The following is an 18362-nucleotide window of genomic DNA, read 5'->3' as shown; positions in this document are numbered from 1 at the left end:
ATCCCACAATGCCTTGCGATGTCCCACAGAACATAAACGGTGAAACTTTGCGCTGCATTCAGTGGTTCTTTGGTGCATTTCTGTTTCATTCACTAGATGGCAGTGAAGACAAAGATTCAGTTGTTTACCACTTTGGAGCGTTCACATCAGGCGACTCATGATTTCAGAGCGTTTGAAGGGTTACAAATATTTAGCATGAACATTATAAAACTAAATGCATTAAACTAGAGTTTAATTATTTTGAAGGACAAACTGTGTTAGGAGTAACACTTTAGCCTTTTGTCTCTGTGGGCGGAGGACCAACAACCCTCTGAAACACGAGTCTTGTGAAGTCTATTAATTGATTCAGAATCTCCAGTTTCTGACCGGTTGATGATTGTTTTTGAGTAATTTCCACTTGTTGAGTTATGTTTTCAGTGTCAATCATCACAACTTTTCCAGTCAAAGTCTGATACAAGAAGCTTTTATTGTGAAGCAGCAGTCACAGGACTCACAATACATTTGTAATGAAATACAACGTCAGTGTTTAGTGCTCAAGTCAAAGCTAACTCAGACCTTGTGTTCAACAACAACTTTATTTTGCAGTTTTTATCCAACAATCATATATTTACAGATTTCTTTGACTCATAAGCCGTCTCACCAGTATTCATCTGTAGACACTATAAGCATGTAATAATCATCACTCTTAAATCAATCTTCATGACACAATGAAATAATCAGCAATATGTTTTTCTGCGGCTGCACATCAGATAGAAAAACAAATACAAATAATCAAGATATTTTGCAGTATTTCTTTTTAGTTTTCTGCTATTTTACTCAAACTGCAGCTTGACATATTTGGTGTCTTTAGAAACAATGATTTCTTCTGGAAGTGAAAATAAATGTGTCGGTAGATTAAACAGAATGTGAGTCATGATGCAGGGTCGAAAAGATGAACGTATTAAATAAACGTGTTGCCAAGTAATGGGATACATATAATGAAAGTAGAGTAAATCAATCACCACAATAAATTTGAGATGCACCGATACTGCTTTTTTTTTTTCAACAAGTGCATTTGGGTACTTCTTGATACCGATTACCGATATTAGCACTAAATAATACAATTACATAGCAAGCAATGAATTTAAAGTTATGCTTAATTGTCATCAGATGTTCCTCCCTTTCTGACTGTATCATGATGCTGTTGCTACATTTTAACATTAAACTTTGTGTTTTCCTGATACAACCAGCAGAGTTTGCTGTCGGGAGGTTAATGATGAGCCGTGTTAATAATTAGCTTCAGGGCTAACACCCCACACTATCATCAGCAGGTGGCTGGTATGCAAGACACATAAACTTGGCTAAAGTCCTGAGGAGTTGTAGCATCGTCACACACACACACACACACACACATACACACACACACACACACACACACACACACACACAAACGTCTCACACACACACACACACACACACACACACACACACACACACACACACACACACTTTCTCTCAACAGGACACCGGCTAACATTACACCAGGCTTGCACTACACTGGTGGAAACCCTGACAGATGATGCCAGACAGACACACAGCTGACAGCCTCACTGCTAAACTAATTCATGTGAAGGAGACTTACAGGGAAAGTGGCTGCATGTGTACGAGTACGTGAGCACAGTATCTGTGCATCCCTACTGTTACCAGATTCTGTAGAGAATAAGATGTAGACCACACAGGGTTGAGGCTGAATATGTTCCCCTGAATGAAGTGGGAGAAGTGATCAGTTTACTCCGACAGGAGAGATGATCAGAGGTGCAGAGTTTTTAACACCAGGATTAAGACTAGGACTGAAGAATGGGAAGAGTTTCTCAGTGAAGGAGCAGCCAGTGAAGGAGTAGATAAGAGCTGCAGCATCTACGTCATAGAAGGAGACCAGACCCTCCTCATAATCCACAAACACCCCCACCTTCTGAGGCTGAGACTTCAGAGAGAGAGGGACTGGAGAGCCAGCAAGAGCTCTGTACTCATTTCCATTCCTCAACCATATGGTCCAGTAACCATTCCGAGGGCTCAGTGAGATGTTTCCCTTCCTGTTGATCGACTCTCTGGCCACTCCTAAAGACCAATCAGACTTTCTTTTAACTTGAACCTCGTAGTATTTTTTTTCTGAAGAGAAACTCTGTGTTCCTAAAACACAGAGAGTAGGAGAAAATCTCTCTGGATTGTCGGGGAGTAATTTCTGTACATTACCAGTACGCACTTGTTTCCCATCAGCAGACAGGATGAGACTGGGATTTGCTGTGTCAGGATCAAGAGTCACATCCACTGCAAACTTCTGGACCCTCTTCAGCTCAGCTTCAAGCAGCTTCTTTATCTTTTTACTGAGCGTCTCCTCCAGCTGAACCACAGCTCTCACCACAGTCGGCTGATATGATTGGCGGATGCTGACCTTTGTCCAGTCCTTGGTGGGTGGTGGATGGTGGATGTTTGAGGACTGAACACTCTGGAGAAGATGGAGGTGGTCTTCAGAGAGTGAGAGCTGAACCACCTCAGCGCTTCTCTTCATCAGCTCAGAGATTTCCTGTTCCAGCTCTTTGATGAAAGCTTCGGCCTGTTTTTCTGTTGTTTTCTGCTTCTCTTTGATCGTGTCGATGAACTCATTCAGGCCTCTCTCAACAGACTCCTTCAGATCAGTGAAGACCTGAACACCTTCTGCTATCTCTCTGTCTGCATCTTCCTCACTGAGGTCGACTGAGTGTTTGATCTCCTGAATCTTCAGTCGTCTCTTCTGGATCATCTGCTGAATTTCAGCCTCTGTCTTCTTCAGCTCGACCTTCTTTCCTTCATATTCTTCTTTCAGAGGAACAAACTCGTGTGTCTTATGATCTAAAACGGGACAAAGCGTGCAGACACATGTCTGGTCGGTCTTACAGAACAGCTCCAGAGGTTTATCGTGCTTCGTACACATCCTGTCTTCCAGGTTCTCCACAGGGTCGATCAGCTGATGTCTTTTCAGGCCTGACATTGTCAGATGAGGCTCCAGGTGAGTCTCACAGTAGGAGGCCAGACACACCAGGCAGGACTTCAGGGCCTTCAGTTTGGTTCCAGTGCAGACGTCACAGGGAACTTCTCCTGGTTTGGACTCTTGTTGCTCTGAGCTGCTGGTTTTCTGTTGAGCTGACTGTCTGAACTGATCAACCATCTCAGAGAGTAAAGTGTTGACCCTCAAATCTGGTCTTGTGTTGAAAACCTCTTTACACATGGGACACTGGCATCTGTCACTAGTATTCCAGTGTTCAGTAATGCAGTTTTTGCAGAAGTTGTGTCCACATGATGTGGTGACTGGATCAGTGAACACATCCAGACAGATGGAGCACAGAAACTGATCTTCAGATGACAGATAGTTTGCAGCAGCCATATCTACACAAAGAGTGGAAGAAAAGAAAAACAATTCATTCAAAATAGAGTTTGATTATTTGTTTAAAAAGGAAACAAGTGTGATTCTTTTTATATCTTTTAACTTGTAAGTAAGCAACCAAGATCAAAGTCGTGCTGACAAGCTCAAGTTTGCTACTCTTGCAAAGCAGCACAGAATAAGTCTAATTTGTGTTGAAGAACAGCACTGCTAACACATTTCTAGCTGCTTCACATTAAGAGCCTCCCGCTGGTTCACTGGTGGAAAACTTTTAATGTGAAACAACAAGAGGCAATAAAGGAAGTGATCAGTGAACAGTAATAACAGCAGGAAAGTAGCAGTGAGACTAAAGTTCAAACCACAGAGATTCAGCTACAAGTTGCTAAAGTCCTGAGACTGTTCAAAGCTGTTAAAGTGAGTTACTGTATAGTGGGACTGTGGACAAACACACAGAGTTATATTGTGAACAATTGATCAAGTATGAAGTGAAAAGAGTGGAACTTCCTGCCTGAGTAAAGTTACAGTTTTGTGTTAATCCTGGTTGTTGAAAGTGTAAATATGATCAGCTGTACTCACCAGTGTTTGGAAGAGACTCTGCTGTGTTGTTGAGAAAGACCTGATGAAGTCACTTTGACTTTTCTTTGAGAGAAACACAGAGACTTGTCTTTACTGCAGTGTGTCTGACACTCTGACAAACTCTACTTTCGTTTCTGCAGTGTGACGTTGAAGCTCTTCTCTTCACAGTGTAGCTTCGCCTTTTACCTGGTGAGGTTTTGTTTCCTCCCTCTGGTTTACACGGAGTAGTCTGGCTTTTTGCTGACAGTCAGTCTTGTGACCCTCATCATATTTGTCCCAGTTGTCTCTCCCATACACACCCCAACGCCTGTCAAGGACGTAAGTTAAGTACAAGTTGACCCAATGCATATGATTCATATCAGACATCTTGTTGATTTATCTGAACACATCACAAAGGTAAAAATGATTTTATGAAATACAGTGAACCTGCAGGTAGCACATGGTAGGGCTGAAGTTAACATGACACAAAACTAAGTTTGTTGTTTTAAGGGGAGTTATGTGCTTCAACTGTCTCTTGGTCTTTAATTCAGTATAAAGGTGATCATCTGGACTCTGACTGTACGTGATGTTTGTTTCTGTGTTTCTGTCGCAGGGCGGAGAAAGCAGAAGGCAGCCAAAGAGAGGGCAGGTATGGCAAAGGTGAGCACAAACCTGTTGTACCACTTCCTGTTATCACCTGTCAATCAATTCACATTAGTGAGCTGTATGGTGTGGGGAGGAAACTAAGATTTGAAATTTTACTCAGTATATACTGTATAATTTTTTATATTACTCAGTGACTCTAAAGTTTGACAAAGTCTTACTTGATGAAATAACAGTCACCATACAATAAATATTATTATTATTATCAGTGACATTTTTTTTTTTTTTTTTCTTCACAAAATCCTCTGTATTAACACTGTGTGCTATATAACTATAATAATAATTAAAGCTGCGAGCAGCGATGAACGGGCCCTCGCATCTTCCAGCATGTCGGGGGTGGCGGCGGGACTCTGGCTTGCGCGGCCGAGAACGTCCGCGACCGTCGGACAGCGCGTCCTGTAATGGGAAAATATGTCATAGTCTCATGTGAAAGTTTAAAGAATGTAAGTCCTAAAAGAGCAGACACCAAACTGTAGTTTCAGTAGATGACTTTAATTAGTTTAGTATCCAGGTGTCTTGTTATCTGTTATCTTGTGCACTGTTTCTTTCTTCTTCGTAAGACAGAGACACAGAGAGGTCTTGACTAACAGAGATCCTCTGTTTGAAATACTTTTGACTTCCTTTGTGACGCGTTATCTGAAGTTGTAAAGGCGTAAACCTTTGCATGCATATATGATGTGTGAGGGTAAAGCATGTCTATTCTGTCTCTGCAATGGTCATTTTAACAATGTCACAGTGGCTTCAAAGGAACGTTTGGGGTATTAAGAGTATCTGGATCATAACGGCCAGAGAAACACAAGAGCCCGTCCCCACTTCACCATCATTAGGTCTGTACTCATCAAGTGGACCGGGTGTTAACATGAATCGGCTCCTTCCTTCAGGGTGGTGTAGCACACGTCCTGACGGCATCATGTACCAGCTTTACACCGTCTGACATGTTCGTACCAACCATCTTCATGGTTCTTCTGATATCAGTCGCAGAAAGTTACAGAAACAGGAATCTTCTCTTTGCTCAGATGCATCACAAAGTATTTATTGTTTGTTGTTTTGTTATCAGTCATCTTTCTGTTCGTTCTCGACTTGGAAACACTTTTGAAAAAGTGATGAAAAGTTTTGTTTTTGTCATTTTAAAGAGGACGACCCTCTTTAGGAAAATAAAAAATGTGAACAAACTCTGAAGTCGTCTTGTGAGTTTATTTTAAATGAAATCACGCCTCCTCCAGTTGTTGCTCGTCTCTGTGCACGTGTCATCGATATTTAGAAAGTAGCTTCTAGTGAGCAAACATTTAAAATAGTCGTCCTACAACGTTTTACAACAGGTCGTGTCTTCAAAGATTCAATTGTTTACCACTTTGCAGCGTTCACATCAGGCGACTCATGATTTCAGAGCGTTTGAAGGGTTACAAATATTTAGCATGAACATTATAAAACTAAATGCATTAAATTAGAGTTTAATTATTTTGAAGGACAAACTGTGTTAGGAGTAACACTTTAGCCTTTTGTCTCTGTGGGCGGAGGACCAACAACCCTCTGAAACACGAGTCTTGTGAAGTCAATTAATTGATTCAGAACTTCCAGTTTCTGACTGGTTGATGATTTTTATGAGTAATTTCCACTTGTTGAGTTATGTGTCAAAGTCAACGTCTGATACAAGAAGCTTTTATTGTGAAGCACCAGTCACAGGACTCACAATACATTTGTAATGAAATACAACGTCAGTGTTTAGTGCTCAAGTCAAAGCTAACTCAGACCTTGTGTTCAACAACCACTTTATTTTGCAGTTTTTATTCAACAATCATATATTTACAGATTTCTTTGACTCATAAGCCGTCTCACCAGTATTCATCTGTAGACACTATAAGCATGTAATAATCATCACTCTTAAATCAATCTTCATGACACAATGAAATAATCAGCAATATGTTTTTCTGCGGCTGCCCATCAGATAGAAAAACAAATACAAATAATCAAGATATTTTGCAGTATTTCTTTTTAGTTTTTTGCTAATTTACTCAAACTGCAGCTTGACATATTTGGTGTCTTTAGAAACAATGATTTCTTCTGGAAGTGAAAATAAATGTGTCGGCAGATTAAACAGAACGTGAGTCATGATGCGTTGATCATGACTCACGGGTTGAGGCTGAATATGTTCCCCTGAATGAAATGGGAGAAGTGATCAGTTTACTCCGACAGGAGAGATGATCAGAGGTGCAGAGTTTCTACCACCATCATTAGGACAGGGACAGAAGTATGGGAAGAGTTTCTCTTTGAAGGAGCAGCCAGTGAAGGAGTAGATAAGAGCTGCAGCATCTACGTCATAGAAGGAGACCAGACCCTCCTCATAATCCACAAACACCCCCACCTTCTGAGGCCGAGACTTCAGAGAGAGAGGGACTGAAGGGTCAGTAGCAGCTATGTACTCATTTCCATTTCTCAAACATATGGTCCAGTAACCATCCTCAGGATTCAGTGAGATTTGTCCCTTCCTGTTGATCGACTCTCTGACCACTCCTAAATCCCATCCAGACTTTCTTTTAACTTGAACCTCGTAGTAAAATTTTTCTGAAGAGAAACTCTGTGTTCCTAAAACGCAGAGACTAGGAGAAAATCTCTGTGGATTGTCGGGGAGTAATTGCAGTACCTTACCAGTACGTACTTGCTTCCCATCAGCAGACAGGATGAGTTGAGGATAAGCTGTACCAGGATCAAGAGTCACATCCACTGCAAACTTCTGGACCCTCTTCAGCTCAGCTTCAACCAGCTTCTTCATCTTTTTACTGAGCGTCTCCTCCAGCTGAGCCACAGCTCTCACTACAGTCCCCTCATACGATGGAGGAACACTGACCTTTGTCCAGTCCTTGGTGGGTGGTGGATGGTGGATGTTTGAGGACTGAACACTCTGGAGAAGATGGAGGTGGTCTTCAGAGAGTGAGAGCTGAACCACCTCAGTGCTTTTCTTCATCAGCTCAGAGATTTCCTGTTCCAGCTCTTTGATGGAGTCTTCGGCCTGTTTCTTTGTCGTTTTCTGCTTCTCTTCTATTGTTTTGATGAGCTCATTCAGTCTTCTCTCAACAGACTCCTTCAGAGCAGTGAAGACCTGAACACCTTCTGCTTTCTCTCTGTCTGCATCTTCCTCACTGAGGTCGACTGAGTGTTTGATCTCCTGAATCTTCAGTCGTCTCTTCTGGATCATCTGCTGAATTTCAGCCTCTGTCTTCTTCAGCTCGACCTTCTTTCCTTCATATTCTTCTTTCAGAGGAACAAACTCGTGCATCTTATGATCTAAAACGGGACAAAGCGTGCAGACACATGTCTGGTCGGTCTTACAGAACAGCTCCAGAGGTTTATCGTGCTTCGTACACATCCTGTCTTCCAGGTTCTCCACAGGGTCGATCAGCTGATGTCTTTTCAGACCTGACATTGTCAGATGAGGCTCCAGGTGAGTCTCACAGTAGGAGGCCAGACACACCAGGCAGGACTTCAGGGCCTTCAGTTTGGTTCCAGTGCAGACGTCACAGGGAACTTCTCCTGGTTTGGACTCTTGTTGCTCTGAGCTGCTGGTTTTCTGTTGAGCTGACTGTCTGAACTGATCAACCATCTCAGAGAGTAAAGTGTTGACCCTCAAATCCGGTCTTGTGTTGAAAACCTCTTTACACATGGGACACTGGCATCTGTCACTAGTATTCCAGTGTTCAGTGATGCAGTTTTTGCAGAAGTTGTGTCCACATGATGTGGTGACTGGATCAGTGAACACATCCAGACAGATGGAGCACAGGAACTGATCTTCAGATGACAGATAGTTTGCAGCAGCCATATCTACACAGAGTGGAAGAAAAGAAACACATTTTATTCAAAATAGAGTTTAATTATAAACTGAAAAGGAAACAAGTGTGATTCTTTTTATATCTTTTAACTTTTAAGTAAGCAACCAAGATAAAAGTCGTGCTGACAAGTTCAAACTTGCTACTCTTGCAAAGCAGCACAGAATAATAATAATTTGTGTTGAAGAACAGCACTGCTAACACGTTTCCTCTAGCTGCTTCACATTAAAAGCCTCCCGCTGGTTCACTGGTGGAAGGCTTTTAATGTGAAAGAGCTAGAGGAAAGACATGAAGCAGAATGTAGGAAGTGATCAGTGAACAGTAATAACAGCAGGAAAGTAGCAGTGAGACTAAAGTTCAAACCACAGAGATTCAGCTACAAGTTGCTAAAGTCCTGAGACTGTTCAAAGCTGTTAAAGTGAGTTACTGTATAGTGGGACTGTGGACAAACAGACAGAGTTATATTGTGAACAATTGATCAAGGATGAAGTGAAAAGAGTGGAACTTGCTGCCTAAGTAAAGTTACAGTTTTGTGTTAATCCTGGTTGTTGAAAGTGTAAATATGATCAGCTGTACTCACCAGTGTTTGGAAGAGACTCTGCTGTGTTGTTGAGAAAGACCTGATGAAGTCACTTTGACTTTTCTTTGAGAGAAACACAGAGACTTGTCTTTACTGCAGTGTGTCTGCCACTCTGACAAACTCAACTTTCATTTCTGGAGTGTGACGTTGAAGCTCTTCTCTTCACAGTGTAGCTCCGCCTCTTAACTGGTGAGGTTACGCGGAGTAGTCTGGCTTTAAAAGGTTTACTATAAATAGATATTATACGAAAGCAGCAGTTTAGGAAATGTTTGTTTTTTCACTTTCTTGCAAAGTATTAGAAGAGAAGATCAATAACACGTATGGATGTTAAATATGAAGCTACAGACAGGATGTGGTTAGCCTAGTTTAGCATAAAGACTGGAAGCAGGTAGAAACAGCTAGCCTGGTTCCATCTGTCTGAAAACACAGCTGCCGACTCTGCTTAAGCTCACTTATTGACACATTGTGTCTAGTTTGTTTAACAAACAGAAAACAAGACGAATGTGGAACCACAGATGGTTTAAAATATTGTCTGAGTCAGCATAACATGACACAAAATGGAAAATAGTATAATTATTATTAACAAGGTCACTGTTTGTAACAAATGTTTTGACAGCAGTCATGTAGGTGATCTGAAACCGCTCAAACTGCAGACGGATGACTTAACATTTCTGAACTGCCAGAAATCCATCAAGTTGATACATTTCATAAACAAGCAGCTGCTTGTTTAAGAAATGGTAGATATGCAGGATATAAACTAAACCTGCAAAAAACACAAATTCTGACTTTTAATTGTACACCTACAAACATTAGAGAGAAATTTCACCTTAACTGGGACCAGAACTCCCTGAAATACCTAGGAATATACCTACCAAGAGATATCTCAACATTGGCAGAGATAAATTACAGCCCCCTCTTAACAAAAATGAAAGATGATATACATCGATGGAACTCTATTTCTTTCCTCGGACTAAGCCATAGAATTGACTCCGTAAAAATGAATATTCTTCCACGATGTCTGTTCTTATTTCAAGCACTTCCTGTAGAAATTCCCCCAAAACAATTCTCAGAATTGGATAAAATCCTTTCAAGATTTATTTGGCAAGGGAAAAAACCAAGGATTCAATTTAAAACTCTACAACTCACAAAAGAGGAAGGAGGAATGGGTCGACCCAATTTTAAAGATTACTTCTATGCTGTCCAGATTAAACCTTTAATTAACATGTGTACCCCAGCTTATTGTGCCAGGTGGAAAGATATTGAACTCTCTATTATGAATGATCCCCCAATTCATGCAGTATTGGCCCATAAAAACTTGGGAAAACTTATAGACAATTTACAAAATCCATGGATCAAATTTCATTTAAAAATCTGGAACGTGATAAAAGGAAATAATAAACTAGATCAAAAACTACAAATACTTCGATGGTGTGCCTATGATCCGGGGTTCAAACCAAATTAAATGGATCATAGATTTAAATCCTGGATCCCAAAAGGTATAACAACATTCTATTCTCTGACAGAAAAGGGACAACTAAAGGACTTTGAACACCTGAGGAAAAAATATTCTCTTGAAAAATCTGATTTTTATAGATACCTCCAGATACGCAACCATTTTGAACATAACATTAGAAATACAACGGACCTCGATGACCCAATATTGAGAATATTTCTCGGTGCCTACCAAAATGATTCAAATAAGGGAATTATCTCTAGATCCTATAAAGGCCTTATGACAAAAAAGTCCCACAATGCAGGATATGTTAAGGAACAATGGGAAAGAGAAGGTAACCTCTCAATATCAAATGAGGACTGGTTAGATGTGTGTAAATTTCAATGGAAATGCATCAATTCTCACGTGTGGCGGGAATTTGCGTGGGAGTGTGTTATTCGTTTCTTTATCACACCGAAGCAGAAGGCGCGCTTCGCTGGAGGGGACGCTACATGTTGGAGACGATGTGGGGCTCCGGAAGCAAATCCCTGGCATGTATTCTGGGAGTGTCCAGTGATACAACCTTTCTGGACAGAGTTTCATAAAACATAAAAAAGCATACTTAACACTGACCTGCCCCTGCAATTTTCCACATTATTCTTAGGAAAATTTGATTTCCAAACAGGGGGTCCAGATGAATACATGTTTGGCATTTTAATAACGGCTTGTAAAAAAGCACTCACAAGGCGCTGGTTGCTTCCTGAGCCCCCCACGATACAGGAGTGGATAGATATAGTAAACAACATCTATGTTATGGAAAGGATCACTTTTTCCCTTCGCCTTCAGAGACACAGGTTTATTCAACTCTGGGACAAGTGGGTGAGATACGTAAAACCATTACAAACAGATTTTGTGGAATAGTGAATGAATGACCCTGTAACGTTGATTTAGCTTAGCAAGCATCATCGACCTCTATCACATTCTCTCTCAAGTCCCCCTGTCTGATGTTTTTATTTGTTTATGTGTACACTCTCCCAAATTGTACAAAGTTACCTAACTTTGAAAAACTGTGGACACCATATATGCTGGTGCGAATGTAAACTTGATAACCTAAACTACTGTCCAAAAATAATTTTTTTTTTTAATTATAAAAAAAAAAAAAAAAGCAGCTGCTTTGGTGGAAATTCGTCCAGATTCTTAAGGCATCATGAGAAGTTTCTGTTTCTCTGTATTCCCTTTTCCAGCTAAAGGAATTGTGTGGGTCCTTATGGCCAAACAAACACGTTGCGTTCCCTTCCTCGTGAAAGCACAAGACTTTGAACTGTTTACATCCATGTTTTCCTGCAGTCTTCTCTTTCTCTGCCTTCGTCGGAGCATTTATACATTTCCGGGCTCAGAAATCTCCAGCGACTGTCGACTGGTACGATTTCATGCAATCAACGGCAGGATGTGAATCACGTCACAAACACGTGTGTGTGCGTCTTCATCAGGAAGTATTCAGATTCTTTACTTCAGTAAAACTACTCATACCACACTGTTAAAATACTCTGTTACAAGGTAGCGTCCTGCATTGAAAATGTAACTTGAGTAAAAGTATGTTTGTATAATCAGGAAAAGGTACTTAAAGCATTAAGAGCAGTGGCGGGCTGTGCATTTTATAGCTGGGCCTTCACTGCTGTCCTGCAGCTGAAACATCTCCTAATAACCTCATGATGGCGCCACAGCTTAAATTGTAGGAAATATGTTTTCTGCGCTCACTTAGGAGACAACGGGCTGTGTGACCTCTGAACCGGAACAACAAAAAACACAACAAAGAACAGCTGAGGCCCCGCACTTCTAGGAGGCTAGGCTAAACTAGCTTAACAAACAATAACTCCGCGCATGACATATGCTTCGTAATTAACGGACAATACATACAGTCCAAATCTATATAATTAACACAATGACAACAACAAACTCACGAGAACCAGTCACATATATTCATAAGAGTATAAAAAGTCCCCTGTGACTGTTTGATTATTATATATTCTATTATTAAATTATTAACACTCATGTATTAATGTAAAAGCAGGATTTTAGTGTTGTAGTTGGTTGAGGTGGAGCTCATTTGAAACTATTAACTAGTGATGTTTTTCACTATGGATTAATCTGTTGATTATTTTCTCCAATACTCAATTGTCTGGCTTTTTAAAAACAGTGAAAATTGTGAGAAATGCCGTCACAATTACCCAGAAACCCAAAGTGACACTTTCACAATGTTTGCTTTGTTCCCCCAGCAGTCCAAACCTCAATATTATTAATAATACGTTAACATTAACATTATTGATTTATGAAAAAAACATATTTTGTAAACTTGTATGTTTTGTTTGTAAAAATCTTTTATTGTGAAAGATTCAGAAGAAACAATTTATTTGTCATGAAATACAACTTATGTGTAAACCAGGCTTTTCTGTTCAGTGTTCGATGCTCAAGTCAGCTCATTACTCAGGCCTTGTGTTCAACAACTCATTTCTTTACAATCAGTTTTCTTTGACTCATAAGTCGTCTGACCAATATTCACAAAACAAATCAAAATTGGTCAAAGTGACTAGTAATTATTTAAACCACTTTTCACACCAAAAAACATTTGCATCTTTTCTATTAATTAACTTTGTCCATTAACTGTTTATGCCAATATAACAACAACACATACTGTATTCTGTAAACACTATAGGAATGTAAAAGGCCTTACTCTTAAATGAAGCTTTGTGACTAAATGAAATATTCAGCAATATGTTTTCTGTGGCTGCACATCAGATAGAATTCGTTTTGCTGATTTACTCAAAGTCAAACTTGAAGTATTTTGTGTCTTTAGAGTGAAAATAAAAGTCTGGGTTTAACGAAGGTTTGAACAGATTTTCTCCATATAATGTGTCTTGATGCAGAGCTTAAGAGATGAACACATCCCACGAATATGTTGGATATGTAGCAGGATACATATAATTAAAAGTCTTAATGAAGTGTAAGTTAATCACCACAGTTAACAGATTCTGTAGAAAATAACATTTAAAGTTAAACTATATGGTATAACTATTTACACAAAATATGTACATTCATTCCCTTTAATGAATAAAATCATTACATGAAAAAGAGAGTGATTAGTTTACTCTGACAGGAGAGATGATCAGAGGTGCTGCGTTTTTACCATCATCATTACATTCAGGACTGAAGTATGGGAAGAGTTTCTCAGTGAAGGAGCAGCCAGTGAAGGAGTAGATAAGAGCTGCAGCATCTACGTCATAGAAGGAGACCAGACCCTCCTCATAATCCACAAACACCCCCACCTTCTGAGGCTGAGACTTCAGAGAGAGACTGACTGACGGTGCATCAAGAGCTTCATACTTATTTCCTTTTCTCAACCATATGGTCCAGTAACCATCCTGAGGCATCATTGTGATATTTCCCTTCCTGTTGATCGACTCTCTGAACACTCCTAAATCCCACTCAGTCTTTCCTTTAACTTGAACCTCAAAGTAAAATCTGCCAGAAGAGAAACTCTGCTTTGCTAAAACACAGAGTTCAAGAGAAAATCTCTCTGGGTTGTTTGGGAGATTCTTCCTCACGTCACCATGTTTCACTTGTTTCCCATCATCTGACAAGATGAGTTTAGGATAAGCTGTATCAGGATCAAGAGTCACATCCACTGCAAACTTCTGGATCCTCTTCAGCTCAGCTTCAAGCAGCTTCTTCATCTCTTTACTGAGCGTCTCCTCCAGCTGAACCACAGCTTTCACCACAGTCCCCTCATACGATGGAGGAACACTGACCTTAGTCCAGTCCTTAGTGGGTGGTGGATGGTGGATGTTTGAGGACTGAAAACTCTGGAGAAGATGGAGGTGGTCTTCAGAGAGTGAGAGCTGAACCACCTCAGTGCTTCTCTTCATCAGCTCAGAGATTTCCTGTTCCAGCTCTTTGATGGAGTCTTCAGCCTGTTTCTTTGTCGTTTTCTGCTTCTCTTCTATTGTTTTGATGAACTCATTCAGTCTTCTCTCAACAGACTCCTTCAGATCAGTGAAGACCTGAACACCTTCTGCTTTCTCTTTGTCTGCATCTTCCTCACTGAGGTCGACTGAGTGTTTGATCTCCTCAATCTTCAGTCGTCTCTTCTGGATCATCTGCTGAATTTCAGCCTCTGTCTTCTTCAGCTCGACCTTCTTTCCTTCACATTCTTCTTTCAGAGGAACAACATCATGCGTCTTGTGGTCTAAAACGGGGCAGAGCATGCAGACACATGTCTGGTCGGTCTTACAGAACAGCTCCAGAGATTTATCGTGCTTCGTACACATCCTGTCTTCCAGGTTCTCCACAGGGTCGATCAGCTGATGTCTTTTCAGGCCTGACATTGTCAGATGAGGCTCCAGGTGAGTCTCACAGTAGGAGGCCAGACACACCAGGCAGGACTTCAGGGCCTTCAGTTTGGTTCCAGTGCAGACGTCACAGGGAACTTCTCCTGGTTTGGACTCTTGTTGCTCTGAGCTGCTGGTTTTCTGTTGAGCTGACTGTCTGAACTGAACAACCATCTCAGAGATGAAGGTGTTGATGTGCAGCTCAGGTCTTGAGATGAAAACCTTTGTACACATTGGACACATGTGCTGGTCGTTAGTATTCCAGTGTTCAGTGATGCAGTTTTTGCAGAAGTTGTGTCCACATGATGTGGTGACTGGATCAGTGAACACATCCAGACAGATGGAGCACAGGAACTGATCTTCAGATGACAGATAGTTTGCAGCAGACATATCTACACAAAGAGTGGAAGAAAAGAAACACATTTTATTCAAAATATAGTTTAGTTATTTGTTTAAAAAGTGATTATTTTTATATCTTTTAACTTTTAAGTAAGCAACCAAGATCAAAGTCGTGCTGACAAGCTCAAGCTTGCTACTCTTGCAAAGCAGCACAGAATAAGTCTAATTTGTGATGAAGAACAGCACTGCTAACACATTTCCTCTAGCTGCTTCACAATAAGAGCCTCCCGCTGATTCGCTGGTAGAAAACGTTTAATGTGAAACAACAAGAGGCAATAAAGGAAGCGATCAGTGAACAGTAATAACAGCAGGAAAGTAGCAGTGAGACTAAAGTTCAAACCACAGAGATTCAGCCACAAGTTGCTAAAGTCCTGAGACTGTTCAAAGCTGTTAAAGTGAGTTACTGTATAGTGGGACTGTGGACAAACACACAGAGTTATATTGTGAACAATTGATCAAGTATGAAGTGAAAAGAGTGGAACTTGCTGCCTGAGTAAAGTTACAGTTTTGTGTTAATCCTGGTTGTTGAAAGTGTAAATATGATCAGCTGTACTCACCAGTGTTTGGAAGAGACTCTGCTGTGTTGTTGAGAAAGACCTGATGAAGTCACTTTGACTTTTCTTTGAGAGAAACACAGAGACTTGTCTTTACTGCAGTGTGTCTGACACTCTGACAAACTTATCTTTCGTTTCTGGAGTGTGACGTTGAAGCTCTTATCTTCACAGTGTAGCTTCGCCTTTTACCTGGTGAGGGTTTGTTTCCTCCCTCTGGTTTACACGGAGTAGTCTGGCTTTTAGCCGACAGTCAGTCATGTGACCCTCATCATATTTGTCCCAGTTGTCTCTCCCATACACACCCCAAAGCCTGTCAAGGACATGGTAGGGCTGAAGTTAACATGACACAAAACTCAGTTTGTTGTTTTAAGGTGAGTTATGTGCTTCAACTATCTCTTGGTCTTTAATTTAGTATAAAGGTGATCATCTGGACTCTGACTGTACGTGATGTTTGTTTTTGTGTTTCTGTCGCAGGGTGGAGAAAGCAGAAGGCAGCCAAAGAGAGGGCAGGTATGGCAAAGGTGAGCACAAATCTGTTGTACCACTTCCTGTTATCACCTGTCAATCAATTCACATTAGTGAGCTGTATGGTGTGGGGAGGAAACTAAGATTTGAAATAATCAAATATTACTCAGTGACTCTAAAGTTTGATAAAATCTTACTTGATGAAATAACAGTCACCATACAATAAATATTATTATCAATGACATTTTGTTTGTTTTTTTATTTACAAAATCCTCTTTATTAACACTGTGTGCTATATAACTATAATAATAATAATAATAATATTTCTAGCACAATTTTTAGGCTTTTATTCTGAAGTCAGCACATCTTCAATTCCTGTTTTATTCTGACACTTTGATGGCAACTGGCATTAAGATGTAGCATTTAAACATACAAATGAAAGAATATGATGATGAATCTACTTTAACAGTCACCCACTATATACTTTTATTGTAAAGAGGACTTCAGTGATCAGCTGGTGGCTTTTATCTGGCTCCTTATTGGATAATGGTGATTGAAGGAGGGTCGCTCCCAGCATGCAGATGAAGTTTAACTGGCTCACAGATCAGAGCTCATTACTGATCACCGTATGATGACTTCCTGTGAGGTCTGACCACAGAGACCCCAAAAAGAAACGGTGAAAACCAGAGAGAAGAGTTTTCCTTCCGGTGGCTGACCGTTGTTTGTCCTGCAGCTCCTGGACCTGAAGGACGCTGAGGCGGTGCAGAAGTTCTTCCTGGAGGAGATCCAGCTGGGGGAGGAGCTGCTGGCTCAGGGTAACACCTCCTCACACCAACACCTTCTTTACAGTCACAGTTTGATTTTCACTTGTGTGGTTTTATTGTTTCTCAGTCTTATTCCAGGCAGCAGTGAGTTCTGTCAGTCTTTCCTCTGGTCTCTGTGGAGTCCGTCATGGTGTCTTTACACTTTACGTCTGGTCTTTGTGCTTCGCTCCACAGGAGACTATGAGAAAGGTGTGGACCACCTGACCAACGCCATCGCCGTGTGTGGTCAGCCTCAGCAGCTGCTGCAGGTGCTGCAGCAGACTCTGCCTCCGCCCGTCTTCCAGATGCTGCTCACCAAACTGCCCAGCATCAGCCAGGTAGGCCCAACACTTCTCTTTATTCTCCATGTGGATCTCCATGAGTCCTTCTGTTCTCCACACAGAAACAACAACAACAACAGTTTAAAATCACGTGTTATCAATGAAACAAGGAAAGGAAGAAACAAAACAAGCCGGTTTGTGTTCTGCTCCTGTCCTGCAGCGTATTGTGAGTGCACAGAGTCTGAGCGAGGACGATATAGAATGAGGACCAGGAGGAGACAACCCCCAAACCCTCACCCTCCTCTTCCTCCCCTTCCTCTTCCTCACGTGGACCTTCCATGACGACCCTGCCAACGCCTCGGCCTCCATCGCTCCGGCCGACGTCCATCACTTCCTGAAGTGGAATTAGTTTTTTATTCCTGGTTTATCCATGACAGTAGTGTTTTGTCTTTTCACTTAAATTACCCGTTTTGGGGTATTAAGAGTATCTGGATCATAACGGCCAGAGAAACACAAGAGCCCGTCCCCACTTCACCATCATTAGGTCTGTACTCATCAAGTGGACCGGGTGTTGACATGAATCCGCTCCTTCCTTCAGGGTGGTGTAGCACACGTCCTGACGGCATCATGTACCAGCTTTACACCGTCTGACATGTTCGTACCAACCATCTTCATGGTTCTTCTGATATCAGTCGTGGAAAGTTACAGAAACAGGAATCTTCTCTTTGCTCGGATGCGTCACAAAGTATTTATTGTTTGTTGTTTGTTATCAGTCGTCTTTCTGTTCGTTCTCGACTTGGAAACACTTTTGAAAAAGTGATGAAAAGTTTTGATTTTGTCATTTTAAAGAGGACGACCCTCTTTAGGAAAATAAAAAATGTGAACAAACTCTGAAGTTATCTTGTGAGTTTATTTTAAATGAAATCACGCCTCCTCCAGTTGTTGCTCGTCTCTGTGCACGTGTCATCGATATTTAGAAAGTAGCTTCTAGTGAGCAAACATTTAAAATAGTCGTCCTACAACGTTT

The 18362-nt window shown here is 41.0% G+C and overlaps 4 protein-coding genes and 1 long non-coding RNA gene across 6 annotated transcripts; 2 read left to right on the top strand and 3 right to left on the bottom strand.

Moving 5' to 3' along the window:
• Window positions 1-447: 447 nt before the first annotated feature.
• On the bottom strand, window positions 448-4123 carry LOC142949836 (E3 ubiquitin-protein ligase TRIM21-like). Its single transcript, XM_076091677.1, has 2 exons — window positions 3974-4123; window positions 448-3402 (listed from the first exon to the last, which is right to left on the bottom strand). Exon 2 carries the CDS (start codon window positions 3398-3400, stop codon window positions 1763-1765), a length of 1638 nt encoding a protein of 545 aa, XP_075947792.1. The 5' UTR covers window positions 3401-3402; window positions 3974-4123; the 3' UTR covers window positions 448-1762.
• Window positions 4124-4565: 442 nt separating this feature from the next.
• On the top strand, window positions 4566-18224 carry LOC142949839 (mitochondrial import receptor subunit TOM20 homolog). Its single transcript, XM_076091679.1, has 4 exons — window positions 4566-4612; window positions 16985-17066; window positions 17250-17392; window positions 17556-18224. The coding sequence occupies exons 1-4, from the start codon at window positions 4604-4606 to the stop codon at window positions 17598-17600; spliced, it is 279 nt and encodes a 92-aa protein (XP_075947794.1). The 5' UTR covers window positions 4566-4603; the 3' UTR covers window positions 17601-18224.
• LOC142949835 (E3 ubiquitin-protein ligase TRIM39-like) lies at window positions 4878-9142 on the bottom strand. 2 transcript variants are annotated; one of them, XM_076091676.1, is made up of 3 exons: window positions 9017-9142; window positions 7262-8431; window positions 4878-5011 (listed from the first exon to the last, which is right to left on the bottom strand). In XM_076091676.1, exons 2-3 carry the CDS (start codon window positions 8427-8429, stop codon window positions 4899-4901), a joined length of 1281 nt encoding a protein of 426 aa, XP_075947791.1. In that variant the 5' UTR covers window positions 8430-8431; window positions 9017-9142; the 3' UTR covers window positions 4878-4898. The 2 variants fall into 2 exon arrangements, with proteins under 2 accessions (XP_075947791.1, XP_075947790.1); XM_076091675.1 differs by lacking the exon at window positions 4878-5011 and having other exon boundaries at window positions 6259-8431.
• LOC142949833 (E3 ubiquitin-protein ligase TRIM39-like) lies at window positions 12802-15256 on the bottom strand. The gene has a single exon (XM_076091673.1). The coding sequence runs from the start codon at window positions 15254-15256 to the stop codon at window positions 13586-13588; it is 1671 nt and encodes a 556-aa protein (XP_075947788.1). The 3' UTR covers window positions 12802-13585.
• Window positions 15587-16970, top strand: LOC142949840 (uncharacterized). The gene is made up of 3 exons (XR_012954095.1): window positions 15587-16157; window positions 16261-16307; window positions 16749-16970. It is a non-coding gene; the product is annotated as an uncharacterized LOC142949840 (long non-coding RNA).
• Window positions 18225-18362: the final 138 nt, after the last annotated feature.

This window comes from Anarhichas minor, unplaced genomic scaffold (genome assembly GCF_050575085.1).
Source record: "Anarhichas minor isolate MPS153535 unplaced genomic scaffold, ASM5057508v1 ptg000014l, whole genome shotgun sequence".
Lineage (NCBI taxonomy): Eukaryota > Metazoa > Chordata > Actinopteri > Perciformes > Anarhichadidae > Anarhichas > Anarhichas minor.
Note: the sequence above shows the minus strand (reverse complement) of the source record. Positions and strands in the feature narration are given on the sequence as shown.